The sequence below is a fragment of the Symphalangus syndactylus genome, chromosome 7 (genome assembly GCF_028878055.3).
Source record: "Symphalangus syndactylus isolate Jambi chromosome 7, NHGRI_mSymSyn1-v2.1_pri, whole genome shotgun sequence".
NCBI lineage: Eukaryota > Metazoa > Chordata > Mammalia > Primates > Hylobatidae > Symphalangus > Symphalangus syndactylus.
This window is the reverse complement of record NC_072429.2, coordinates 134,408,860-134,436,178: the sequence shown is the minus strand read 5'-3', so window position 1 is coordinate 134,436,178 and position 27,319 is coordinate 134,408,860. Positions and strand designations below refer to the sequence as shown.

At 42.2% G+C, this 27,319-nt stretch overlaps 1 protein-coding gene across 5 annotated transcripts in view; it reads right to left on the bottom strand.

The window, feature by feature from the left end:
* The window catches only part of KHDRBS3 (KH RNA binding domain containing, signal transduction associated 3), a 197,591-nt gene extending 171,970 nt beyond the window's left edge, over positions 1-25,621 (bottom strand). For 2 of the 5 annotated variants that reach the window (XM_063643566.1, XM_063643565.1), the window contains exon 1: positions 25,109-25,621. In XM_063643566.1, the coding sequence (XP_063499636.1) occupies positions 25,109-25,196 (88 nt within the window). In that variant the 5' untranslated portion in view covers positions 25,197-25,621. Of the gene's footprint in view, positions 1-24,149; positions 24,358-25,108 lie in introns of those variants that run through there. The other 3 variants (XM_055287334.1, XM_063643563.1, XM_063643564.1) reach the window with 3 other exon arrangements.
* Between the last annotated feature and the right edge of the window lie 1,698 nt (positions 25,622-27,319).

Sequence of the window (27,319 nt, the reverse complement as noted above, 5' to 3'; positions counted from 1 at the left end):
ACTGTAATAATTACTGGTTTGAGAAGAAGATATTTTCAGACAGGTCAGACCATTGTGCCACATGTTTAATGTAAAAGAAAAGAGTCCATAAATATAATCAGCAACTTTCAAATATCAGCCAGTTGCAAAGAGTATTTAATTAATAAATACAATTCGATAGAGAAAACCCTTCAGTTTTGACCTTTCTTTTTAATGCAAAAGAGATACAGGGCCAGTGGGGTGGAGGAGAAAGATACTTGATGTCTAGAAATGCTGAGAAACAAAAAAACAAATAATGATATTGTCTCCAGGAATAAGCATGAGAACAACAAAGCACTACCTGTTATTTAACACACATCGTTCTTTCCTAGATGTTCTGATGGAAACAGCCTTATGAAAAAGGAATTAACATTTGTTGGGCACCTACTACTGGCCAGGCACTAATTTAATAAGGTGCTTCACACATACTTCATTTACTGCCACTGACATTCACACACACCTCCCAACATCCCTGCTACCTACTAGGTGGTGTTAGTCAACTTTTCAGAGGTGCAAAGTGCTGCAGAGGTAGACTAACTTGCCCCAATCCTCACAGCTAATAGCTGCAGAGCCCATTTTATATCCACTCTATCAGACCCCTTGTCCAAACAATGAAATCATAATCTCAAACAGCAAGCTTCCAGTCTCTAATGCCACCTCTCACCCACCCCAGCATACACACACATTCAAAAACTCAAAGAAGTAAATGGAGATTGGGAAAAAAAGATGACACGTAGGTACATTTCGGTCTGCAGAAGCATAAGGACAATCTGAGCATGTAACTGATAAAGAATTATGTCAGAGGACATGAGGTTTCTTCCAGAAACCAGTCTGGCAACCAAGAGCTCATTCTACCCTCCCCCTGTTTTCTTACGTACTAAGGCTTAAAAAAGAAAAATCTGACCATTTACCATTTCCCAGGGCAACACTGGGAAATGCTCTGTAATCCTACTCCAGGTTTTATCAAGTGCAAATCCAAAGACTGCATACATTATTGTTAATTATTTTTCTTTCGGCTTATGGACAACTTTAGCCACTATAATAAGTTCATCAGCCCAATCAGCAACTCTGAGGTTATACATTAACGTAATGTCCAGTGACATTAATGACATCTTTTATTAACTTCGCAAACCCCAGAAGAAAACCGGAAAGAAGTGCTTCTCCAACAGCTTTTCCAAATTCTGAAAAGCATTTATTCTGGCAGTGTGCCTATTACCGTTTAGATCATTATGCTGAGTGCCAAAGAAAGCTCTCTGACCATTTAACAGTATCAAGGAACAACAAATTCTATTTGAAAGGCAACCAAACACCAGGATGGGAAATGGAGAACCAAACCTTCAGTTTTCTAGTTTGGCACATTTTGTTCCCATTATCAAGCACTCATAAACGGTGACAGGCTGCAAGCCTGCCAAATAAATGCTTTCTACTTGATATCTTCCTAAACAGCCATGGCCCAAGCAGGGACAGCACCAATTACCTTAACAGATCTTACTATAAAAGATGATCTAGAAGGCCCCACTTAAGTGCTCACATGCAATGACGGCAGAGTGTAACTAATACAACTCATCTATGAATCAATTTGACAACGTTAGTCGACGATGTAAGTCATAACTCTGACCTAGTTATTCAACTTCTAAAAAGCTCTCCTAAAGAAATTATTTGGCTGGTAGACTTGTGTACAAAGAGCTTCGCTGCAGAATTTACTGAATGAACGTTTATGGAAGACCTATTTTGTTTCAAGCACCGTGGATACACAGTCCCTGCCTTCACAAAGCATACCCTCTACAGGGGAGACATAAAGAAGATTCCAATCCAGTGTGACAGAGGCTATGACAGAGGTATGCAGCATGCTCTAAGAGATCAGAAGTGGGTACTCAAGCTATAATTTAAAGTGTGTGACAAAGCAGTTTCCTGTAGGTGATGACACCTGAACTGAGTCCATAAGAATATATGAGTTGATATGCACGTAAGATAAAAAAGCACCTGTGATTTAAAAAAAAAACAAACAGTACACAGAAGGCTTATATTAAATACGTGTGTGTGTGTGTGTGTGTGTATATATACATATCGTGGCTTTCATGAATCACACAAGAAATCCAGCATGATTGTAACTTCAGGGTCAAAGAGAGGAGTGGGAGAAATAAGACTGGACAGGTAAGCAGGGCAGTGAATACCATCCTAAAACAATCTTGAAGATCTAATCTGATAACTAATGAAAAATTTTTAAACAAAAGAATGACTTCATTGGATTTGCTTGTTGCATTGCTACCTTTCAAATTGCAAACCTAAACAGGGAGAAGAATAATGCTGGTGGTTAGGAAGCCAATCAAGGTAAGAACAGAGATGGACAGAGTGTAAAGACAGGACAGACAAATCAGGATTATTACTCATTCCCAAACTGGAAATGCTCATTAGTGAAGAATCAGTTAACAATATGATGACATATGTAACATGGAGTACTACACAGCTATGAAAAACTGTATTCACAACTTTCTGAGGACTTAAGAAAATGACTGTGACAGAATATTAAACTTAAAATAATATAAAATTTCATATGGAGAATGAAATTGAAGAAAATTGTCTAAAATATAACCAATAGTTATTTCAAAGTGATTGCTTTATGGAAAGCACATTTCTCTTTTTTTCCTTTCTACTTTTTTTTTACATCTTCCACTTTTTTTCTGTAATAAGCATTAATTCAAGTATGTAAAGAGTGCCTTCTATGTACTAGGCATTTGTATAGGTGGTATTTATACAGGGTTCTACAAAACAGACAAGAATCTTGGAAACTTATAATCCAGTAAAGTATATACTACATTTATTATCAGAAGAAATATTCCATTTTAAATTTAAATACAAAGTGGAGGGGGAAGGAGAAATGTCCTACAATTAATTAGTTTTAGTAGTTTCTTAGTGGATTCCTTGTTTTCTACACACAAGATTACCACCTACAAATACTTAGTTGTACCTCTTCCTTTCCAATCTGTATGCCTTTTATTTTCTTGCCCAACTGCCCTGACTAGACTCTCCAAGACAAGGTGGAATAGAAGTGGTAAAGACAACATCTTTGCTTTCTTCCTGATCCTTTCACAAATATAATATTACCTGTGGCTTTTCATATATTGTACTTTATCAGCTTTTAGAAGTTCCTTTCTATTACTAATTTGTTGGGTGTTTTTTCTCATGAAAGGGGTCAGAATTTGTTAAAAGCTTTTTTCTTTATCCACTGAAATGATTATGAGGTTTGTGTCCTTTATTCTTTTGACATGAGGTATTCTATTACTTGATTTTGGAATACTAACCCAACCTTGCATTCCTAGGATAAATCTCATATGGTCATGGTGCATAATCCTCCCTTTTTATATGTTCTGAGATTTGGTTTGCTCATATTTTGTTGAAGATGATTTCATCTAAATTCATAAGAGATACTGATGTGTAGTTTTCTTGTGATGTCTTTTTCTGACTTGGGACCCAGGGTTATAATGGCCCCAAAGAATGAGTTGGGAAGCTTCTATGGTCTAAACGTTTGTGTCCCCCCCAAAATTCATACGTTGAAACTTGACTTGCAAGGTGATGGTATAAAGAGGTAGGGCCTTTCAGAGGTGATTAAGTCAGAAGGGTTCTGCCCTCATGAATAATGGGATTAGCGCCAACAGAGGCTTGCGAAAGCCTGTTTGCCCTTTCACTCTTCTACCATGTGAGGACACACAGAAGGTGCTATTCATGAGGAACAGGCACTCCCCAGACACGGAATTTCTCAGCACCTTAATCTTGGACTTTCCGCCCTCCAGAACTCTGAGCAATACATTTTTGTTGCTTATGAATTACTCAGTCTAAGAAATTTTGTTATAGCATGCCAAAGGACTAAGACAGAAGCAATCCCTCGTCTTCTGATTTTTGAAAGAGTTTGTGAAGAGTTAAGAATTTTTCCTTACCTGTTTGCTAGGATTTACCAGTGAAGCCACCTGGACCTGGGCTTTTCTTAGTGAGTAGGTTTTTTATTGTTGTTTAACAATTTATAAACCAGTATATTCAGATTTTGAAGTTTCAGTTATTTGTGTCTTTCAAGAAATTTGTCCATTTCATCTAAGGTATCTAATTTATTAGCATACAGTTGTTCATAGTATTCCCTATAATCCTTTCTGTATCCATCAGGTCAGTAGGAACGTCCTCTGTTTTCATTCCTAATTTTACACCTAACAGACATCTACAGAACATAAGTCTTCTCTCTTTTCTTTTTAGTCAATGTAGCTAAAGTTTTGTTAATTTTGTTGATCTTTTCAAAGAATCACCTTTCGGTTTGTTGACTTTTCTATTAATTTTCTATTTTCTTATTTGATTAATTTCCATTCCAACCTGTGTTATTTCCTTCATTCTGCTTACTTCAGATTTGCTCTCCAGTGTCTTAAGATGGAAGGTTAGGTAACTGATTTGAGATTTACCTTTATTTTTAATATAGGGCTTTTCCTCTAAGTACTGCTTTGCTGCATCTCTTAAGTTTTGACATGTAGTGTCTTCATTTTCATTTACATCAAAATATTTTCTAATTTCACTTGTGAGTTCTTTTTTGGCTCATTGGTTATTTTGGAGTTTGTTAATTTCCACATATTTTTGAATTTCCCAAATTTCTTTCTGTTATTGATTCTTAATCCCATTCTACTGTGGTTGGAAAATATCTTTTGCATAATTTCAATCTTTTAAAACTCACTGAGGCTTGTCCTATGAACTGGCATGTGGTCTATCCTGGAGAACACCTCATGTGCACTTGAGAAAAATGCATTTCCTATGGTAACGGGGGTCAGATTCTACAGATGTCTGTTGAAACTAGTTGGCTTACAATGTTGTTCGAATCTACTATTTCCTTACTAATTTTCTACCTACTTGTTGTATACATTATTCAAAGTGGAGTATTAAAGTCTCCAACTATTATTATTAAAAAGTTCATAATTATTTAAGGCCATTGTGTTAGTTTCCTGTTGTCACTGTAACAAATTATTACAAACTTGGTGGTTTAACACAATAACAAAAATGTATTTATTATCTTACAGTTCTGGAGGCCAGAAATCTAAAATGGGTATGTAAGGCAGCATTCCTTCTAGAGGCTCTGATCCTTTTCCTTGTCCTTCCCATCTTCTAGAACAGCAGTTCCCGACCTTTTTGGTGGCAGGGACCAGTTTTATGGAAGAAAATTTTTCCATAGACAGGAGTGCGGCGGGATTGGATTCTCCTAAGGAGCATGCAACCTAGATCCCTCACATGTGCACTTCACAACAGGGTTTGTACTCCTATGAGACTCTAATGCCGGTACTCATCTGACAGGAGGCAGAGCTCAGGTGGTAATGCTCGCTCACCAGCCGCTCACCTCCTGCTGTGCACCTGGTTCTTTACAAGCCATGGACAGATACTGAGGACACATCTGAACAGGGTATCCCTACTCTGAAAACTGCAGCATCCATGGCTTATGGCCATATCACTCCAATCCAGTTTTGTTGTGATACTCCTTCTATCTGACTCTGACTCCTGCACATCCTTCTTATAAAGACCACGGTGATAACAGGTCCACCCAAATGATCCAGGATAATCTCTTCATCTCAAGATTTTTCATCATTTCTGCAAAGCACCTTTTACCGTATAAGGTAACATTCACAAACTGTGGGGAATGGATAAGGACATGTTTAGGGGCCATAATTCAACCTACTGCAGACAGCAATGGAAACAAATCACTGAATCAAGTCCTAGTTTGTTTCATGTCACTGAGCTCATCAGGGTCAATATAAGTCAAGCACATTTTAGCCTTACTTTTAAATATGTATATTTGTGTTCTCTGAGTATTCTTTGCATCTGTTTACTTATTATGTCAGAAACTTTTAGTTTCTCTATATTTTTCCAACATTTTATGAAATCATTTCAAGTGACCATGTTGAATATGCAGACTGACGCAAAAATCTGTGAATAAGATACACCTTTTAAAGCACAGCAAAAAAAGCACAGGTTTTGAAGTCAAAACAGAGCTCAGTTTTAATAGTGCCCTGCTACATATTAGTAAACACTAAGGTTTAACTTCTCAGGGTTAGTTTCATTATCTATAAAACAATATCTATAAGATAATTATTATCTATCTATATATGGCTGTATATATCTATCTGTATATGTAACCTATATACATTATTGCAAAGATTAAGTAATATATGAAAAGATCTGGAAAACAGATCCTAGAATTGCATGTGCAATAAATAGTAGTTACCACTGTCATTATTACATATTTTCTGATTATGAATATCCCCGGATAAATTTTATGGAAATTAAATAATAATCTCTTCTCTTTCATAAGCCATCAACAATGACCAGAGCCTACAATAATCTTTCTCTTCTGAACTTCTACTATATCAATTTCTGGTACAATTCACTTGGCAAATAATTACTATACTTTCAACATTTCCTCTATTCCCATCTTTCAATGTCATTTACCTTTTTTATCCTTACTCGATATTTTTATATATTTTTTACCCACCTAATGTGAAAAGTTTCTGAGGCCATGAGCTATAGAGCCTTGAAACCAAATGGACACAAATTGAAGTTCTTGCTCTACCACAAACTACATAACCTTGAGAGTTAGTCAGCCTTTCTGATGCTCAGTTTCCCCATCTACTCAATGGTAACAGTGTTATTACCTAAAAGGAGCATTAGATAATACAATGCACCTAGCACGAAAAGGCAGAGGGAAAAGCAAGCGCAAAGACACTGATTTCCATTTCCCAAACTGCAGTGTATTAAGATAAGAAGACACTGTTTGGGGGAAAAACAAATGCAGCAGTTAAAGAGGAGCACAATACATTCTTATTAATAAAAACGGAGGCCAGGCGTCGCGGCTCATGCCTGTAATCCCAGCACTTCGGGAGGCCGAGGCGGGTGGATCACGAGGTCAGGAGTTCAAGACCAGCTTGACCAACATGGTGAAACCCCAACTCTACTGAAAATACAAAAATTAGCTGGGCGTGATGGCGCGCACCTGTAATCCCAGCTACTCAGGAGAATCGCTTGAACCTGGGAGGCAGAGGTTGCAGTGAGCCGAGATCACACCACTACACTATAGCCTGGGTGACAGAGCGAGACTCTGTCTCAAAAAAAAAAAAAAAAAAGTTGGAGGATGGAAGAAAAACAAAGAAAATTTGTCAAATCAATTAATTAACTACCTGGTCATTTTGACATATGATACCAAATAATCTGACAAATACCCAGACAGGCACTCTGAATACTACACAGATCATCCAGATAAGACTGCACTGTGATGTGGAAGGCAAGACAAAGTAACTCCATAAAGCCCTTCCATTTGAACCTACTGTAATTTAGTAGAAACAGCATGGGTTTGGGAATCAGACTGATGGAGTCCAAAGCATTCAGTTATCAGCTAGCCATGTGACACTGCATCAGTCACAACTTCCAGAAGAGCCTGTGTTTTCACTTGTAAAACGGAATTTACGTCATGCATCTAAGAGGGGTATATTAAGGTTGGGAAAAATATGGCCTGTAAATCTCCTGGCACGGTATCTGAAACTTAGCAAGAATTCAACAAATCACAGATCATTATTATTAAAAATTATGTGACAATGACAAGTCACTTAATGTCTCTAGGACCCTTAATGTATAATTTGAGATTTAAAACCAGGCTGAAGGCTGGGCGTGGTGGCTCATGCCTGTAATCCTAGCACTTTGGGAGCCTGAGGAGGATGGATCACTTGAGGTCAGGAGTTCGAGATCAGCCTGGCCAACATAGTGAAACCCCGTCTCTACTAAAAACACAAAAATTATCTGGGCATGGTGGTAGGCTCCTGTAATCCCAGTTACTCAGGAGGCTGAGGCAGGAGAATTGCTAGAACCCGGAGGGTGGAAGTTGCAGTGAGCCTAGATCACACCACTTCATTCCAGCCTGGGCAAAAGAGCGAAACTCTGTCTCAAAAAACAAAACAAAACAGGCTGAAGATACACTAGGTACTTGATAAAGTTTTCTGCCACACACAGTCATACCTCTGTGGTAGGCAAAATAATGGCTCCCCTAAAGACATCCACATACTAACCTCCAGAATCTGTAAATGTTAAGTCGCACGGCAAAGGGGAATTAGGGCTACAGATGGAACTAAGGTTAGTAACCACCTAGCCTTAAGATAGGGAGACTATCCAGGATTATCCAGGCGAGCCCGATGTCAGCACAAAGGACCTTACAAATGGAAAAGAAAGGTGGAAGAGAGAGGAGTGGAGAGATGGCAGGGCGAAAACATTCAGCCTGGAGTTGCTGGCTGTGAAGTCAGAGGAAGGGGCCACAAGCCGAGGAATGTGAGCAGCCTCCAGAGCTGGAAAGCTCAGGCACAGACTCTCCCCTGAAGCCTCCAGAAAGGAGAGCAGCAGTGCCCACACCTTAACATGAGCCCAGTGGGAGCCATGCGGACTTCTGAGCTCCAGGACCCTACGGTCATAAAGCCACCAAATTTGTAGCAATTTGTTATGGCAGCCATAGAAAACCAACATACTCTCACTTTGTTTTTCCATCTTATTTCAAATAGGTCTCAGAGAACATTTGAATCTGAAACTTGAAAAAAGAAAAAGCATTTTTTTCTACACAGATACACCTCATCCTAAAATAAAATCTCTTAAGAATATAACTTCTTATTAAACTAAATTGAGTGATCTTCTTAATAGTGCTTGATTTCAAGGACTTGCCATAAAGAATTTAGAGACTATTAAACAATATAAACTGGCTCATTAACATTTTGGGCCAATGGTGCTAAATAAGAGATAACACATAGCACAGAAGTACCTGAGTTTAGGAGAATCAGCCAACTCAAATGAAGTCCGAATTCTTAGAAACTAAACAAGACATACTGTATACTTCTACTGGGCATCTGGTTCGATTCATGCACACTGCATGTGTCAGGCTTCAAGGCAAAGTTTGTGGTATGAAATCTCTTGAATACTGGGATTTGGTTTAATCAGAAAAAATACTGCTTTATTTAGGTAAATGTGATGTGAGCTGGGGCCAACATTTTCTCTTCAAATAAGGAATCCAAATCCAGATACTTAGGAAAGTTTAAAAAGTTTTCTTTTTCAAACAGACGGCAAAACTTTTCTGGAAAGGTGTCTTTTACAGGTTACTCACACAGAAATTGACGACTTTAAAGTGAATTAAATGAACTATAAGACTGTGAACTCTCAACTGACATATCACTAATTCCTGGTATGGTCTTTGAGCAAAGGAACTGAAAAAATGTCAGTGATAGACTCAAGTCTCTAGAGGACAACAAGGATCCTGCTGTTCTCTCAAAACTGCAACATCAGCAGCAGCAGCAAGAACGGTGGCCATTCTCCTGGACTCCTCTGACTCCTCTAGAAGATCAGGCCGGGCCTGAGTGCTAGAAGGTGGAGCTTCCATGCAGTAAGCAAGAGGCTTAAAGCCTGTCTTCTGAGGAGGGGCCCTTTTCTGGGCTTTTCTCCTGGAACTCTCCTTTTTCAGCCCGTTTTCATCATGTGGCCATTTCAATAAGAAAGCCCCTGAGCTCTACCCATTTTGGAAGAGGCCCCTATGCTCCACTCAAAATAAATAAATAAATAAGAACTGAGGTGCAACCCAAGAGAAAGACAGCCTGAAGCAGACAGGCGAGCCTGCTCCTGTCCAAAGCCACAATGAAAGGAGCTGGGGAAATCCGGCAGTTTATACATCAAAGGTTGTGGCCAAAGTTTGTTAATAATAAAAAGTGTATATCTGTCCAGAATGTTGTCTCTGCAATCCACATATATCCTCAGAGTATCCCCGAGGCATGACCTAGACCCTCATCAAGCAACAGGATTCATATTCAGGACATGAAGATCTAAGTCCAACCACTACCAGAAGAAGTAGCAACACTAACCAAAAACACTCAGAACAAAAGCAGCAATTTCAGCATGTATATGCTGGTGCAGATGGGAAGCCACAAAGTGCATCATCTAAATGGAAAGTGTGAACCAAGTTCAAGTCAATTTGGAAGCCACGTGGTCACTAATGAAGAGAAGCTCTGAAGAGCCAGGAAGCTTTCCGGACGGAGGAGCCTGTGACACCCCAGCTACTCCACTATACTTGCTGAGCTCTCTGTACCAAAGGTCTCTCCTCCAAATTCTCATCAGCTTAGGGCTCAAGAAGCATACAGGTAAGCATCACTGGAAGTAATGAGTTTTAAGATTCCTACTTAAAAAACGCATAACAAAAAAAAAAAAGCTTTTCAAATAAACAGTTTTAGGTGTAATTTACAGAATTCGGTAAACTTTTTATTAAGTTAGTCATGCTAAGTAAGCAAGGAAAGGAAGAACTGAGGGATTCTTTTCCTTTGCACAACCTTTCAATGGTGATAGAGCCACAATGATCCCTCTCCTGTCCTTTCCCTTTTGATTCCACACACTCCCTGAGTGATCTCATCCTCAGCCACAACTTCAAAGGCAGGGCAATGCATTTTAGTAAGGCTGGTGTCTAGAAAGACTACATGTAATTCTAAACTCACGTAATACAAAACGTTTCAACCTCCCTGTTCAGTACCCACAAGCGATCCGTCTAAAACAGAGCTGAGCATGCCATTCTCCTGCATGACATCCTTCAACTGTGATCCAGAACCTTAAAACACATTCATACTCCTTAGCCATGCGTGAGGCCCTTCATCCTAGTCCCCGTCTAATCCTCTCCTCCCATTTCTCCACACATTCCTGCATTTGCCTTATTCTCCAAATAAGACTGCTAGGAAGAGCTTTCACATACGTCATTCATTCAAAAAACACAGTGTGTCTATTGCATTTCAGACATAGCTCTGGGCACTGCAGACCCAGCAAGGATAAATGCCCCAGCTCTCTAGAGCCTGGAGTCTAGGAGGCACCATCTTGATGCAGGTCACTGAATCCTCACCGTGTGTCTGGTGTCTGGGAGGTAGTGTTGTGCCTGTTTTACAAAGTGAAAACCTGGAGTTTAGAGCAGTGGAGGTATGTACCTGGGCCCAATAACTCTTCCGTGACAGAGGGGTACCTCCAATTGAGTCTGAGTACCAGAGCTGAGGCTAGTGTCCACACTGCCATGGAGTGAACACTCCTGGTAGACCTATCTGAAAAATGGCAGATCTCTCCTCACAATCAGTATCCGGAAGTTCTAATAAAGAGAAAACACTTTTTCAATCTTCTTTCACTTGCATTCTGAAAGAATGAATTCATTGCTGTCATCCATAATGAGGAACCTGAGACTAACTGGCTATTCATTCTACACACACTTACTGAGTGCCCACTATCTCCCAGGCACCACGGTGAGCACTGGAGAAGGAATCAAAGGTAATGAGTCAGATTCCCTGCTTGTAAGGCAGTTGGATTCTCAGGGGAGAAAGAACTCCCACCCAATCATCATGATCATAGTGTGATAAATGCAATGTTGCATGCACAGAGGATGGTACTACACTAGGAGCTGGCACACAGAGAGCGAGCGAAGAGAACAGGAACGCATTCACTGCACACTGTAAGCCAGACAGGGAGCCCTACGAGCTCAGAGACGCCATAGCTTAATACTAAGCAGAAAGACTCTGAGAAGTGAACTTGCATTAGTTCCATCACACTCTGGAGCCCGGGATGTTTCTACCACTACGTGAGGAGTCACACACACAAGTCCCCACTCCCTCACCAAATCGGAGTAACAAAGCTCCATGCAGCACCATAGTGCCATGTGCATTTGTCTTTATTACAGCCCTTCCACCCCACAATATAAATGTCTTTTAATTTGGCCACTTCCCCACTGAGCTGAACACTCTTTAAGCAGGGATAAAGTATTACCTTGCTCTGCATCCCAGCACTTAGCCCAGCCTAAGCATGTGATCCTTACTGAATAAGGGGAGAAATAACAGCAACTCCTCCAATCCAGTGGGAAAGACTGTGGAGAAACAGACACCCAACCAGTCTCCTCTTAGGGGTGTTTCCCCCAGAAGTCTAAATAGTGATTTCCTGAAAGGGTCTAAAAGTCTGAGGCCTGAATCGATTATGCTACTCTTTTGCCTTAATGTTCACTCTCCAAACCTAAAAGACTACTTTCTGCCACGGACCTTTTATTGGAAGTAACATGGTGCCCTACCTAAGACAGGTGAGCCAATTCACCTCATTCTTCTAAGTTAACATTTCAAGGAGTATACAACGAGTATCAGTTCTGTGTCTAGTATTCCATGCTGGGTTCCATGAAGGAGGAAAGCAAGAAAACTTGTCCTGCTTGCCTAATTAACTTTTGATTCCTTACAGATACACCAGACATGCTACACAGATTCTCTCATGACTATTTCATAGATGAAGAAACTGCAGCTATTCAAGCTTACTATTTCCAAAGGTAGCAACACATCCTTTACCCATTTAAGAAGCAAAACCCAGCTGGGCGGGGTGGCTCACGCCTGTAATCCCAGCACTTTCAGAGACCAAGGCAAGCAGATCACCTGAGCTCAGGAGTTCAAGACCAGCCTGGCCAACATGGTGAAACTTCGTCTCCACTAAAACTACAAAAATTAGCTGGTCGTGCTGGCGGACACCTGTAATCCCAGCTACTTGAGAGGCTGAGGCAGGATAATCGCTTGAACCTGGGAGGCAGAGGTTGCAGTGAGCCGAGATCATGTCATTGCACTCCAGCCTGGGTGACAGAGCAAGATTCTGTCTCAGGGGGAAAAAAGAAAAAAAGAAGCAGCAGCAGCAGCAGCAAAACCCTGACCAACGGGGAAAAAGAGATGAGAAAAATACAATCCAGAATACAATCAATCGACTGTTAATGGCATGACTTTCTTTCTTTGTCTCTTTATTCTCTGAAGCTATTAGAAACCATAAAACACAGGGCAGGGGATTATCGCTGTTGGTTCTGAATTGGTGGTACACCAAACGATGGGCAGCATGTCAAAAAGGAGACATGCCTCCTGAGTCTAAGAGAGAGACACTTTAGTATTTCTCACATTAAAACAAAAAAACAGTAAAACTTGTTAAATCAAAATCTTATAAGGCACTTCAAGACCCAGAAGATAAAAGCCAGGGGAGGAAAGAAGCCTGCTTGGTTTCCTTTATCAGCATGCCAGGACGCTCCACAGATCCAAGGATTGTTTTGTGACCCAGAACGTTAAACCACTCCTCTGGATTCCAGAGAAAGGAGCAAGCAGAACCTCATGCTGCTTCTCACACAGAGTAAGACGAATGGCCTGCTGAACACCAAAGAAGCTATGCACCAACAGGTTTAAAATCGACTTTCGAATTTTTGAAATTAAATAAAAATTTAAGCAGTAATTAAAGCCTAATTTATTTTAGAGTCATCAGAGACACTTTAAATTGAATGAACCTCCATCTTTACGCTCAAGCTGCTGGCATCGGCTGCCATGTACTCTAGCGCTTGGTTTCTTTCCAGCGTCAGACATCACCTTGATGGCAGTCTCTGTGCATTAACAATAGGTGGTTCTGCCCAGGCACAGTGGCTCACGCCTGTAATCCCAGCACTTTGGGAGGCCAAGGCGGGTGGATCACGAGGTCAGGAGTTTGAGACCAGCGTGGCCAACAGGGTGAAACCCTGTCTCTACTAAAAATACAACAATTAGCCGGGAATGGTGGCACATGCCTGTAATCCCAGCTACTGGGGAGGCTGAGGCGGGAGAATTGCTTGAACCTGGGAGGCGGAGCCTGCAGTGAGCCAAGATCATGCCACTGCACTCCAGCCTGGGCGACAGAATGAGACTCTGTCTCAAAAAAAAAAAAAAAAAGGTGGTCCTTCCTATTGGCATACTCTTCTCTGAGAATGGGATCACTCCCTGATTTGTCACTGATGTAATAAAATCCTTTTTTGAATGAATTAGAGCAATAAATTACATAAAGAAAATTGTGAAGAAACAAATCTATTCTGAGACAATAAAAGGGGTATAATTTTGAAAATTTTCACCCAATTGACTGGTGGTGGAGTCTTGCCTCTCAGCTGAGCCTACGCAAAATGCAGTGACACCAGAGCAAAGCAGGGGCCGTGTGCTCTGCCTGCAGCATGGCTACGCCTTGAGATATGCTCTTATTAAGGAAAGGTAACTATTTCATCATGACAAGAAAAATACCCTCATGAGTTTATAAGATCATTTTTCTCAGTATTATTTTGCATATTGTGCACATTATGTTTCTAAAAGCCTCTCATCTTTAAATAAGGACCTAAACAAACTGACAAATCATAAGAGACTGATGTCCAAAAGAACCATGAGAGGTCTGCCATAGAAAGAGCCCACAATTATCATTAATTCATTCATGCAAATAACTTTTATTGTGCCCCTATTTTGGAATGCATGGGTACAAATGAATTTTACCAAATTTGGTAATAAGGCCTGGGCCCCTAGTTTCTCTGCTGAGAGCAGGGAAGGGTAAGCAGACCGCAGACCACAGCCCACGGCACACTGCCTGTTTTTATAAATAAAGTTTTATCAGAACACAACTATTCTCATTCATTTACATACTGTCTGTGGCTGCTTTTCTGCTACCACAGCAGAGGTTGAGTAGAATGCACAGCCCACAAACTATTTACTCTTTAGCCTTTACAGAAAAAGTTTGCTGGCCCTAGGCGTAGAGTTTAGCATAAAGACAATGAAGGTACAGCCACAGATAGGTATCTACTTCCCAGCTGTCTGGTGAAAGAGCCTGAAAGCAATGACCACCAGCACTCCAGATCTTGGCTTCTAAACAACATTCCACACTAAAAGAAACCAGGGCACCTTTGGGGAAAATGGCTCATTTGAGGGCTAGGGCAGAGCAAGAACAAGATGAGCATGGAACAAGTTGCTGTTAGAGAGATTAAAAAAATACTAAGCCAACTTAGGGGATGAGCCTCTCAAATGGACCCAGGAGCCAGAGCAAACGGCTCTCAATGGCCAAATCTTAAACAATTTGAGCTTCAATTTACACAGTGATAGTAAGGATTATAACCCACTGAATTAAAGAAAAATGCATGAATTTAGAAGACAGATACGACTGAATAAGAGGGAGAGAGGGATTGAAAAAGAGAAAAAGGGAGAAAGAAGGAGTAGAAAAGATTCCTTTTCAGTAGAATATCAACCAATAAATGTAGATGGAATGACTGTTAGAAAATTACCATTTTACAACCATCATAGTAATAATTCAGGTAAGAAATGTTAATGGATCTAAAATATGTGAGGGAGAGTTTAATGAGGAGCAGGATATTTATTTACATAGTCTCAAAGTATCTCCTCACAGAAGTATTAATTAATTACCAAAGGAAAGTAGTAACTTTACAGAGGAGAAAACTGGCACCACCTTAACCAAGTAATCGAACTTTTCACCAATGACGACACAGACGTTGCGTGCCCGGGTACGAGGGGCTAAGAAGGACCTACCATCACCTCGGTGGCATTCCTGCCAAGACAGTGTGTGACACAAATCTAATTTTAAGGAAACATCAGACAACCTAAATGGAGAGGCATTCTACAAAAAATTGGCCTTGTATAGTTTTTGTATAGTTTTCCAAAATGCCTATCATGAAAGGCAAAGGCGGACAAAGCAGCTACTGCAAACTGAAACCCTAAAGAGGCCTGACACTACACGAAATGTGTGATCTTGACTTGGGTCCTGTAAAAGACAAAAACAGAACAACTGGTGCCATCAGCATGTGAACTGTAGATGAGATAACAGTACTGCGTGGTTGTTAAACTTCCTAATTTGGATCATTGTATGACAGTTATGAAAGGGAAGGCCCTTATTTTTAATAAATACACGCCAAGGTATTTAAGTATTCATTTGTAAAAGATGATATATGAGGAACAGAAATATATGCGTAATAATCTCATCTTAGATACAACAAATATATTCCATGTTAAAAATTTATAGTGAAATTAAACAAATACGAAACCACTGTCATTTAATCTTTTTTAATTTTTATTTTTAATTGTGGGGGTACACAGTAGGTATACATATTTATGGGTTACATGAGATATTTTGATACAGGCATGCAATGCATAATAATCACATCAGGGAAATGGGCATCCCTCATCTCAAGCATTTATCCTTTCTGTTACAAACAATCCAATTATACTCTTTCAGTTATTTTAAAATGTATGACAACCACTGAGGTGGCATCCTGCCTGCCATGTGCAGATGAGGGAATAGAGGCTCGGTGAGGTAAAGTCATGGTCCAGAACACACAGGTCAACTTAGCAATTCAACAAATATATGTTGAATAAATGAATAAAATGAAAGGATAAATTTTTTAAGTCCTGGGGACTCGTTAACAGCATTCAGCCCGCTAAAAGTTACTAAAACAGGAAGCCTGGCTTTGTCCAAAATTCTTCCCACATTTTATACCTAGTACTCATCAAGTCTCAGCCCACTCAAGTCAGTAAACAGAAGGCAAGAGGAAGCAGAAATTTCCACACCAACTGACAAATCTTTTGTTACTGTTGTGTGCTTTCTTATACAAAGCAGATGTGGGAATTTGATTTATATACTCCAAAGCAAATTAACTGTGAGGAGTATAATTTTCCCCCAAAATAAACATATTACCATGGCCAGTAACCATAAGTCAGACTATCCTAACAAGTTATTTGACAAAAGCTTTCAATTTAATGTTTTTGGAGTATACTTTTCTTTAGGGCACACTGATCCCTATAATATAAGTTAGCTTTGTGACCTTGAACAAGTTATAAATCCCTCTAACCTCCATTTCTTACCTGTAAAATGAGAACAACAAAACTAAATTCACATGAAAGTCATGGATTAAATGAAGAAATGTGTGAAGAACCTAGCTACAGTGCCAGGCATACCTTAGGCACTTGAGCAATGGTGGCTACAAAAAAAGGCATGGCGTTCTGCAAATATTGACTAGCAAGTATGCCTCCTAAGATATTAATAATATGAAAAATACCAATGCATGAAAATCAAAAGCAATGCACGTTTATCGATCAAGACTCAGTTCAGAAATAGCTACCAGTGTGAAAGAAAGAAGGTAACCTAGCCATGTGGAGCGCCATCTAGTGGAAGAAAAGCAGAGTACAAACGGCACAAACGTAGCAGAGAAAGAACAAGGAAAAATGATGAAAATGAAAACTGCCCCTTATCTTCATCATAATTTCTATATTTTCTCCCATGGGAGCTCGAATCAACAGTGACCCCAAGTGTAAGATATATATCGAAAAGAGACATTTAAAAGGGTGCCCTCACATACGCTTGCCCTTTATCATACCAAGGAAGAACATCAATAGTATGCTAGGAATACCTTTTAAAATTCTTAAAATAGCAGCAGGGGCTGATTGGTGAAAAATTATGGAAATGTAAAAAATTATGGAAATTTACAGCTTACCAATTCAGAGTAAGGTATCTTGTGCTTGTGGAGAGAGGCTGCTGGGTGTCCAGACATGTTTTAAGATATGCAGTCATAAAACTGTTTATGGAAGCTTCATTTGTTAATTTAAGCTTCAGGTGCTGTGTCTTGAATAGCATAATAAAAATCAATCAGAGCTGCTGCTAATTTTGTGCATGATATTAATGAAAGAAGCTTCCTAAAGACTGAATTTCTCCTTCAATATTTCCTGGATTGGAAAACTAAAATAATTCTAACAACATAAAATTACCCTAAGAAATGAAAGTAGATGATTTATGTGTTGAATTTTTATTATATACATTATATCTGAAAAGTGATGCCAATACTTACACATCTGTCTTAGAACATTTTATAAAAATTGCAGGTGATGTTTATTAAACACCTACTATGTGTTAGACACTGTACTTACATCTAAAACGGCAACCCTACAAAGAAGGCATAAGGTTCCCAATTTCACAGATGGGGAAACTGAGACTCTGAGAAATAAAGTAACTTGCAGGGGATTACAGACTAGAAAGATGTCACCTCTAATCACATGGCTCTTTCTGCACCAGCTCATTCCTTGTTGAGTAACACTGTTTCCCAAGTAAAAGCTACCCACCAGATGTTGCCACTGGTTACAAAGTCCCTATGCCGTTTTGCCATGCCCCTGTGTGCCCTCTGTACAGTAAGCAACCTGCCCTGCTCACCCAGTCCAATACTAGGTATTTAATTTGAAGAGCTGCGTAATCCAAATTCCCCACAAAAGTAAAACATGAAAAACAAGACACACTCAAAGATTCCACCTCTATCTGGTGCTAACAGGTGCCCTACATAGTGTCATAGTGTTGGGCAGACAAGGATCTGAATCCTGATTCACCAGTTACTAGCTATGTGTTCTTAGGCAAATTATATGACCTTCCTGACCTCGGTTTTCTCATCTATAAAATAAGGTAAAATGACTTACTCTTTTAAGACTGTTAAACTAATTCAATGAAGTAACATACATAAAGCATGCAAACCAGAAAAGGCTCTTGATAAATGGTAGCTACTATCATTAGCAACTGCAGGGCAAGAATATTTAAACATATTCCCCCCTTCCAGAAAGTCAAAAGCATTATCTGTGGGAATACTTTTTTTTCTTTTGTGAACCTATTTTTAGAGAATGAAGAATTCACAAATATACCATAAACTGACTATAAATCCCTGATATCGTACTCTCGACTGATTTTGTGATAAACAAAGTGTTAAAATACAAAGAGCACTGCACCTCTAGGAGGATCCCTCAAGAGACAAAACTTTAGCAAGAATTTCACTGGCTTTCTATATGGAATATTTTTCTATTTGGTCACTGAAATATATACATATTTACAAATCCTTACTTTGAATGCCTACTGAAGACTGAAAAACACTGCCAGAGAGCACAGGAGAAAAAAAGTGAGCTTGCCTTTTTGGTAAAACACATTTTCAGTAACCCCTTTTAAAAATTCATCTCCAATGGCAATTCCTAAGAGGCTTCTGCTATAATGAAACTTTTATTTAAAAACAACAATGTTGAATTCTGTCCTTTTATCTCTTTTCTTAAAGTATCTTACCTAAACACTGCAGACTTGATTTAAAATTTCAGCCTGACTACTTACAAGCTATGTACCTTGACTGGGCAAGTTACTTAGTGTTTCCGAGCCTTAGAGGCCTCATTTGAAAAAAATAAAGGAGGCATGCAGGGAATAAAACCTCCTACCTTGCAAGATCTTGTGGGGATGCGAGATAATGCACAAAAAGCAGCTGGCACAGAAGAGCCTTTAAATTGGTGGCTTTTATAATCATCATCCCCAACGCCAAGGAACACTCTCCTTCTATTGTTTTGGTAGAAGATATAAGTCATTCTATCTTCACTCAGTGGGACTGGTGACAACAGGCAAATGGGGCTTCTGATATCAAAGTTGCTGTTGGCATTCAATTTGCAGTTTCAATCGCTCTTCTGGCTTTCTGAGTTTCCCTTTGGCATCTGAAACTGTGGATAACTCTCTCAGGTAAGAAACCTTATTTGGCATGTGACTAGGGCTTCCAAAGTTCTGTTTTTAATCTGTCATGAGAAATATCATTAGGAGTTTAGAGAAGGAGAGCAAATTGATGAGAGTGCAGTGATTTCATAAATTCCTTAAGAAAGAATAAAAGTAAATAAACATCTGATTCAAAGCAGATCTGACAACATCTTCTCATTATCTCCTAGAGAAGGATCCCTACTGTGCAACCACATTTAAAGAGCATTGGGATGTTTTTCTGCTTCTTCAACCCTGCATTTCACTTAGAACCTTCTTTCATTGATACGGGCAGAACTGTTGACTTCATCCCCACCTCCAATTCAGGTCCTCTAAAGCCCTAAGAAGCAAAGCTCTTTACTGACTGCTAAATTCCAAATATACTTTCTGATTCTGCTACCCTTAATGATAATTAACACGCAACATGAAATGAAGACAGGAGTTCCCAAGGGCCCTGTGCTGAGACGTATGCTAGGTGCTGAAGATACAGAGGAAAGACCAGGCCCTGTCTTCAGAGGACCTCACTCTTTACCAGGAAAGACAAAGAGATCCAAACAAAGCAGTGTGACGAGGATCACACCGTAAGAGCACCAGGTGTTGTGTGACACCAGAAAATAGGCAATCCAACCCATTTTGAAAAAGGTCAGAGGACTTAGGGCAGAAATGTGAAGAATGAAGTATGAAAATGGATGCTATATAATTTATCTTTCAATTCAGCACAGGCTAGAGGAAAAACAAACTGCACATAAAAAAGCCAGGGTTTTCATTCTCCTTCTATCATTCACTAATTATACCATCACAGGTTGACCAGTAACTTAGCCCTTTAGACTCTCAGTGTTACTGAGAGTCAGTAGGACATGGTAAAAAGAACAATGGACCTGTAAAAGAACAAAGCTTGACCCTTCACTCTGCCATTTTATTATAAGCATGTCACCATGGGCAAGTCACTTTAGCTGTCAGAATCTTGGTTTCTACAACTGAAAAACTGGGCTAATAACCTCTCCATCTCTAGCTGTTACTAGTATCACGATTACAAACATGACCCAGTACCAACAAGTGCCTCAAAAATGTCCACAGGCTGATTTATTAATAGTAAATCTAAGCCATCCAACCACTAAATATTTCAGCATAGTTGAAGGACTAAGACGTTCCTTAGGAAAGAGGGCATCTACAAACCGAAAATTCATTCTCAAACGCACACAGAGGAGAGCAGGAGCTTCTCACCGGTGCAGACTGTTTTTCCTCCCTACCCCTAGGACCCAACACAGAGAACCGGCATGGCAGATTCTCTATAAGCCTGTTACTAATGTCCAATACCAAACCCTGTAACTCACAATCACTGGGTCACTTTTAATCATAATACACTGTATAAAACTCAGAAATGGCATATCTAAAACTGTGAGTGATCGCATTTTCTTAAAAAACAAAACGAAAAAAACTGATAACACAAAGAAAAATAATAAAAAACTAAAAACTAAATAATCACATCCTCCTTTGGATGAAACAGAAAATCACAAACTATAGCATGAAGGCACCATACCTAAATACAATTCTGCAATTCTCATTCTCTACTTTACAAGTCTGTGACATTCAAGCAAATCCTACATGTTTTCCAAAAGGGGTCCCCAAAAATCAAGTTTTAAGCCCCCGGGTTTTGTGGATTACAAAGAGATGTACATAAAGTAAATAATCCTTCCTTAATATATTTTATCCCCCATATTTATTCTAAGTAATGCTAAGAGTTGTAATATTTGAGAAACTGATATAAAAACCATTTTGATATACCAACAAAAAACTTTTATCAACCTAGACACAAATCTGGACCACCTTAATCTTGAATCCTCTGCTCCACTTTCTCTTGTAATCAACGACAACTAAATGTAACTTGGCAGTGAGCCAGCCACCAATCCATACATCATATCAGATAATTAAAAATACAGTGTTATGTAATCTTATTTAATGGTTACTTGGCTTGTATTGAAAAGCATCCAAACCAATATCAGAGACTTGGATTAAATTATAATGCATAAGACATTTCTAAAGATGTTTTTTAGTAAGAGTCAGCACATCCCCTACTAGCAAATGTAAAACATGCAACACTACTTTCATCTCCAATTAACCTCTCCTTGGCAAGAACTGCAATGTCAATTCACCCTACAGGCACCAAGGGGGGGTCTGGAGTGGGATCCCAAAGCCTATTTTCTTTGACTGAGTTTTAACATCAAATAAACATTAACCACTAATTTTGTTAGAGAAACAAATTCAGAGGCCCGACATGGTGGCTCACGTCTGTAATCCCAGCACTTTGGGAGGCTGAGGTAGGCAGACCACGAGGTCAGGAGTTTGAGACCAGCCTGGCCAACACAGTGAAACCCTGTCTCTACTAAAAATACAAAAATTAACCAGGCACGGTGGCGCACACCTGCAGTCCCAGCTACTCAGGAGGCAGAGGCAGGAGAATCGCGTGAACCCGGGAGGCGGAGGTTACGGTAAGCCTAGATTGTGTCACTGCACTCCAGCCTGGGCAACAGAGCCTGGGCAACTTCGTATCAAAAAAATAAATAAATAAATATTCGGGAAACAAATTCATTTAGGAGGTGGAGGAGGAGAACCAGTTATTCTGGTAAAATGAAAATAAAATCAGCAATCAATGCCCACGATGAAACACAAGTCTGGAAAAATATAAAAGCCAATGTATACCAGACAGGAGTATATCTCTTATTGTCATTCTAGCTCAAGAAAGAAAAAGAGTAATTCAGTTAGGAAGTTGATCAATCTTTACGAACACTGAATTTTTAAAGAACTACACCTCATCTATAAACTATTTCATTATCATAATGCATTGATTATTAAACTAATATACTGGTCACAGGAGGGCTTTAATTCAAAAGTGCCTCTTGGCCTCAGCATCAAAATCCTGGAAGATAAATCTACCATGAATGTTTGCTTCTTCAAAGAAGACAAGTGCAGACAGAAACTTTTTGTGAAAATCAGGATAAACTTCCTAAAGGATATATATTATTTCCCACACATTTAAGTCAGTTGGAAACAATCATACTAATTATATTGATTTCTGCAGGGTTTGAAGTTAGCAAGTGAGAAGTATTTCATTCCAACATTTTAGGAAGGCAAAATAAGAAAGAACAACGTCTTCAGAGACAGAAGATCTGAGAGTTCAAATTAAATCTCAGTTGCCCACAAGCTTAGATAGCTGGGATCCTCATCTCCCTCCCTGAAAAGAGAAGACATGAACATCTGCCTTACCGGAATGCAAGTGTGAGGACGAAACTAGCGCCTTGGAAACTTTAAAATACTATGCAAACATAAGGCCTTGTTAGAGTTTAGAGATACCATAAAACATATCTATTACATGGAACGCTAAGGTTTGCCATGCTGGCCCATTCTACAATCTAGTGCCGAAATACCAACTCCAATGTGAATAACACAGTTGCATTAGAGGCAAACACAAATATAACTAAATAAGAAAAAATAGCCCATAACAAGATGGTTGGATTTAAAATCAAAGCTTCCTCACAATCATGTAGCTTCAGATTTAAAACACTTGTAATTTTGGAGTTACATAAGAGTGTAATTAATATTTTAAATGATAAAGCTCTGCATTCCGAATATCAGCCTGTGATTTAAGAGAAAAATGTTTCAATCTGAAGTAATCTAAATTAACAGTAAGACAAGATTCTGAGCAGCACCTCCTCCTTCCTTCACATGTGAGAAATATACTTCTTATAAGAATTACTTTTATGAAAAGTAAGTTTGTCAAGTTTAATACCTAAAAAACACTAAATGGCAACATTTCCCCAGTAAATGTCTGTTTCAAGTAACTGGAAGGCATTAACACTAGTAAAAACACAGAATCCAAAAGAATTTTGGACGTTTTAGCAACACAATACTATGGCAACATGGCAGAGAAAATAATTCTGACTTTTAAAATAAGATAACGCACTATACTTTCAGTTTAACTGTTCCTTAATTGAGTACAACCTAACTTTGATTCAGCTTCTTTATTAGGAAAAATACACTTCAGTCCACAATCCAGAATATTTCCAATGCCACCGATCTCATGCAATGTACAAGAAATTTCTTTCACAGAGATGACAGCCCAGCAGGCAATAAAAGATATATGTAAATCATCAGGCACAAGGAGTACAAACTCAACTGCAGAACTGTTCAGAGGGCATAGAAATAAAACTCAGATTTTTTCTTTTATTTAGGAATGCATGCCCATTCACTTTTTCACAAGCCCATTTTATTAAAGAAATAAAAATAAGCCTGCAATTAAAATAAAATGAGGGAGCTCCATAAGTCTATTTCTGTTCAACAATTCAAATATTCTTAAATTCTTGGAGACAGTAAAGAGTCTCTCCACCACCATCGGTCGACCACACACACACTCTACTCTGAAGAACTGGTTGAAACAGGCAAAAACTGGAGGTCACTGTTTTAAAATATAGGTATCTATATACAAATAGAATATGTCTGCCTCATCTTTCACTTCCAACAATAAAAGAGCCAGGGCGAGCACTAAGAGCAGCAGATCCGATTCATCTAGGGAACCACAGACTGTCAGTGCACAGTAATTCCTGCAAAAGCCAGCAGATCTGACCAGATCACGTTGCTGCCATTTCCCAGAGAAAAGACAGACCAGTGGCACCCACACCCATCTTCATCTGAAACGCATATTACAGGAAAAGTAGGAGACCGCTCCCGGGAAGGAAGGCTTAATTTACCGTGCATCCCAGCAGATGATTCAGGAAGCCACAGGAGGAGAAAGCCAGGGGAACACTGTCCCGGGTAGGCGTGCCTCCAGAAACCTCTGTATCCCTGTCCCGCAGTACTTCCTAAGACCTTTCACACCCTGAGCTGGCTGGAGTCCTGTGAAAATGGCAAGGACTCCCTTCACCACTGTTCCGAACCTCAAGCCAGCCACCAATGAGGGTCACCCAACCCAACGCCCTCCGGAACGGTGCTCTTTTGCCGGCCTCTTCTCCCCTACTGACTTCTCCAAGGGCCAGCCTGCAAGGCTTGGCATGGGCTGCCCACCCCCGGGGAGGGCTGACTGCCCCGCCAGGGCTGCTGGAGCCTGGATACAGAAGAGACAAAGGGCTGGGAGGGGGAACTGGGCTCCTCCCCTGGGACCACGGAGCTCCTCTCCTCTCAGGTGCTGGGGTCTGACCCCAACCCTCTTCTAAGGTCCCCAAACTTCGCTAACAACGCAAGCGCCTGTTCCCTTCGCCTCTTCTGCATTTGCGTCCCTCAAGTCCTTCCATTTTCCTCCAGCTTTTTCTCCAGTACCTTAGACGAACCAAACGCCCTACTTCCCCGAGTCCAATACTCTCCCCTTCCATGACATAATTCAACCTCGTCCCCAACGAAGACCCAGATGGTCGCTGTCCCCCACCCAGAAGTTTGCCCTGGGGGTCCCCGAGTCCCCAAAGATTTCCTTCAAGTCTCATCCATGCGCCCCAGCCTTGTCCTTCCTTTCCAAGTCCCCAAAATTCACATCAGGGTCTTCCCCTAGGTGTCCCACAGCCTCCCAGGTCCCCGTGCAAACGACCCCGGGGGCCACCCGGGCCTCCGTCTCCGCCGCGTCCGCTGACAGCAGAGCGCACGGAAGCGCCCCCCGGGCCCCCGCGTTTCCACCTGGCCCCAACCGCCGCCGGCCGGCAGTTAACGGCCGGCGCCTCACCTTGGTTCACCAGGCGCAGGGCGTGCGTGAAGGAGGGGTCCAGGGAGTCCTTCTCCGCCATCAGCTCGGGCAGGTACTTCTCCTCCATGCTCGCCGGCCGCCGGGCCCGGGACGTGGACTCCAGGCGCACGGGCGGCGGCGCCCGGCAACCCCCGACCCCGCCCGCGCCCCCAGCGGCGCGGACCCGGGGGCCAGACGCGGCGGCGGCGGCCGCCAAGCCGGGCGGTCGGCTGGGAGGCGGCGGCGGCGGCGGCGGCGGCAGGGAGGCGGGAACTGGCCCCTCAGCCCCGATCCCCGGTGGCCGCCGAGTGCCCAGCGCCGGCAGCCCCCGCGCTCCGGGCGCGGGCCGACGAGGAGCGGGCGCGGGCGGCGCGGTTAGGCGGGCCCTCGGGCCAGGCGGGCGGCGGCGCCCCTGAGGCAGTCCACGGCGATCCCCGCCAGTCCCGCCAGCACCTGCCGGCACCCGAGCCACAGATGCGACCTGCACGCCGCGCGCCGCCCCGCGCACTCTGAGCCACCGCGCCGAGCGCCCAGCGCCTGCCGCCGGCCCCGCCCCGCCCCGCCCCGCCCGGCTCCGCCCCGCCCGGCCCCGCCCCGCCCCGCGCCCGGCGCCCCGCCCTGCCGCTCTGCGCCTGCGCACTGTCGCCCACCGCCCCGCCGTGCGCCGCCTCCTGGGGCCGCTCTCCGCTGCGAGTCTGCCTGGACTAATCGGGCTTTTGCGAGAAGCGGTGCGTCCGAGGGCCCCTCCCGCGTGCCCGGCGCCCACCTTTGGCCCTGAGGGTCGAGTGGGGAGCCTCACAACGCTCTTACAGCCTTTCAGATGCACGGACTGGGAAACTGGGGCTCAGAGAGGTCAAGTGGCTCGCCCAAGGTCACCCAGCGAGTGATCCTGGGAAGAGGGGACAAGGGCCGAGCTGGAGCTGGGAAGGGCGCCCCAGTTCGCCCCAGCCGCGCTCTGGGGAAAAGCAGCCGGACCGCCCTGCTCTGTAAAGCTCCCTGGCCTTCTCTAAGTTATGTCGCGTTGCTGTCCCCTCGTATTTATAAGAGAGTAAGGCAGGGGCGCCGTCCTTTCTCCGCGCCTGAGCTCAGAGCACCAACCTCCTGAGATCCTCCAGCTCAGAGGTTGGTTACATAAAAGCGCGTGCCCTTCTGGGCGTCTTTGTCATCCCGACTTGCTCCTGAGTTGTCATTCTCTTAGGTCATAAACCGGCTGTGCCTGGACACAGCTGAATGAGCCGCGTCTGAGCTCATCCGCTCCTGGGGAGAGGCCCTGGGACGCCCCGCCTGTCGGTGGCAATGCCCTCTGTCCCCTTCCGCCCACCCCCAACCCCCAGCAAATGCTGTCCAAGGCCATTTCAGATTTCCCGAGGCATGTGGAATAAACGTCCCCCAGGAAGGCCAAGGACTCCAGTCCTTTCCCTGCCGTTTTTCCTGCCTTCAAACACCCAGCTCAAGTCCCGGCCTCAATGTCACCTTCCCTGGACAGCCTCTCAGGACCTCCCTGGCAAAGCAAGTCACAAGTCACTTCTCTTGTCCCCCCAGCTTGGTCAGAGGTCATTCACAGACAGCCGTAATTCTGTTTTCAGTAGACCATGAGCATCAGGGACAGAGCTTGAGTTTTGTTTTTGAGGGGGAAGGTCACCAGCGTGTAGTACAGAGGGCAGGGATGGAGGGTACTGGAAATGTCTCTTGGAGGAGTAAGTCAGTGGCATGCCACTCTCAGCCAATAGTTTGAGGACAATCCCCACAGTCCCCCAGGCAGCCCCCGCACTCCCAATGCAAATGGAGGCAGCTTTACAAACCCGAGGGGAGTGGGAGGTGGTAGAAATCTTGGAAGCTTTAAGTCCCAGACCCGAGTACTCAACTGCCCTCACTCTCAAGGCTCCACTCCTCCCCGGGGTAAGGTGCCATTTCAGAGTCCCCAGTAAGAGTCTTCCTCGGCCGGGCACGGTGGCTCACGCTGGAGATCGAGACCATGGTGAAACCCTGTCTCTACTAAAAATACAAAAAAAAATTAGCCGGGCGTGGTGGCGGGCGCCTGTAGTCCCAGCTACTCAGAGAGGCTGAGGCAGGAGAATGGTGTGAATCCGGGAGGCAGAGCTTGCAGTGAGCTGAGATCGTGCCACTGCACTCCAGCCTGGGTGACGGAGCAAGACTCCGTCTCCAAAAAAAAAAAAAAGAGTCTTCCTCATGGCTCTCTTCAGTCTAAAC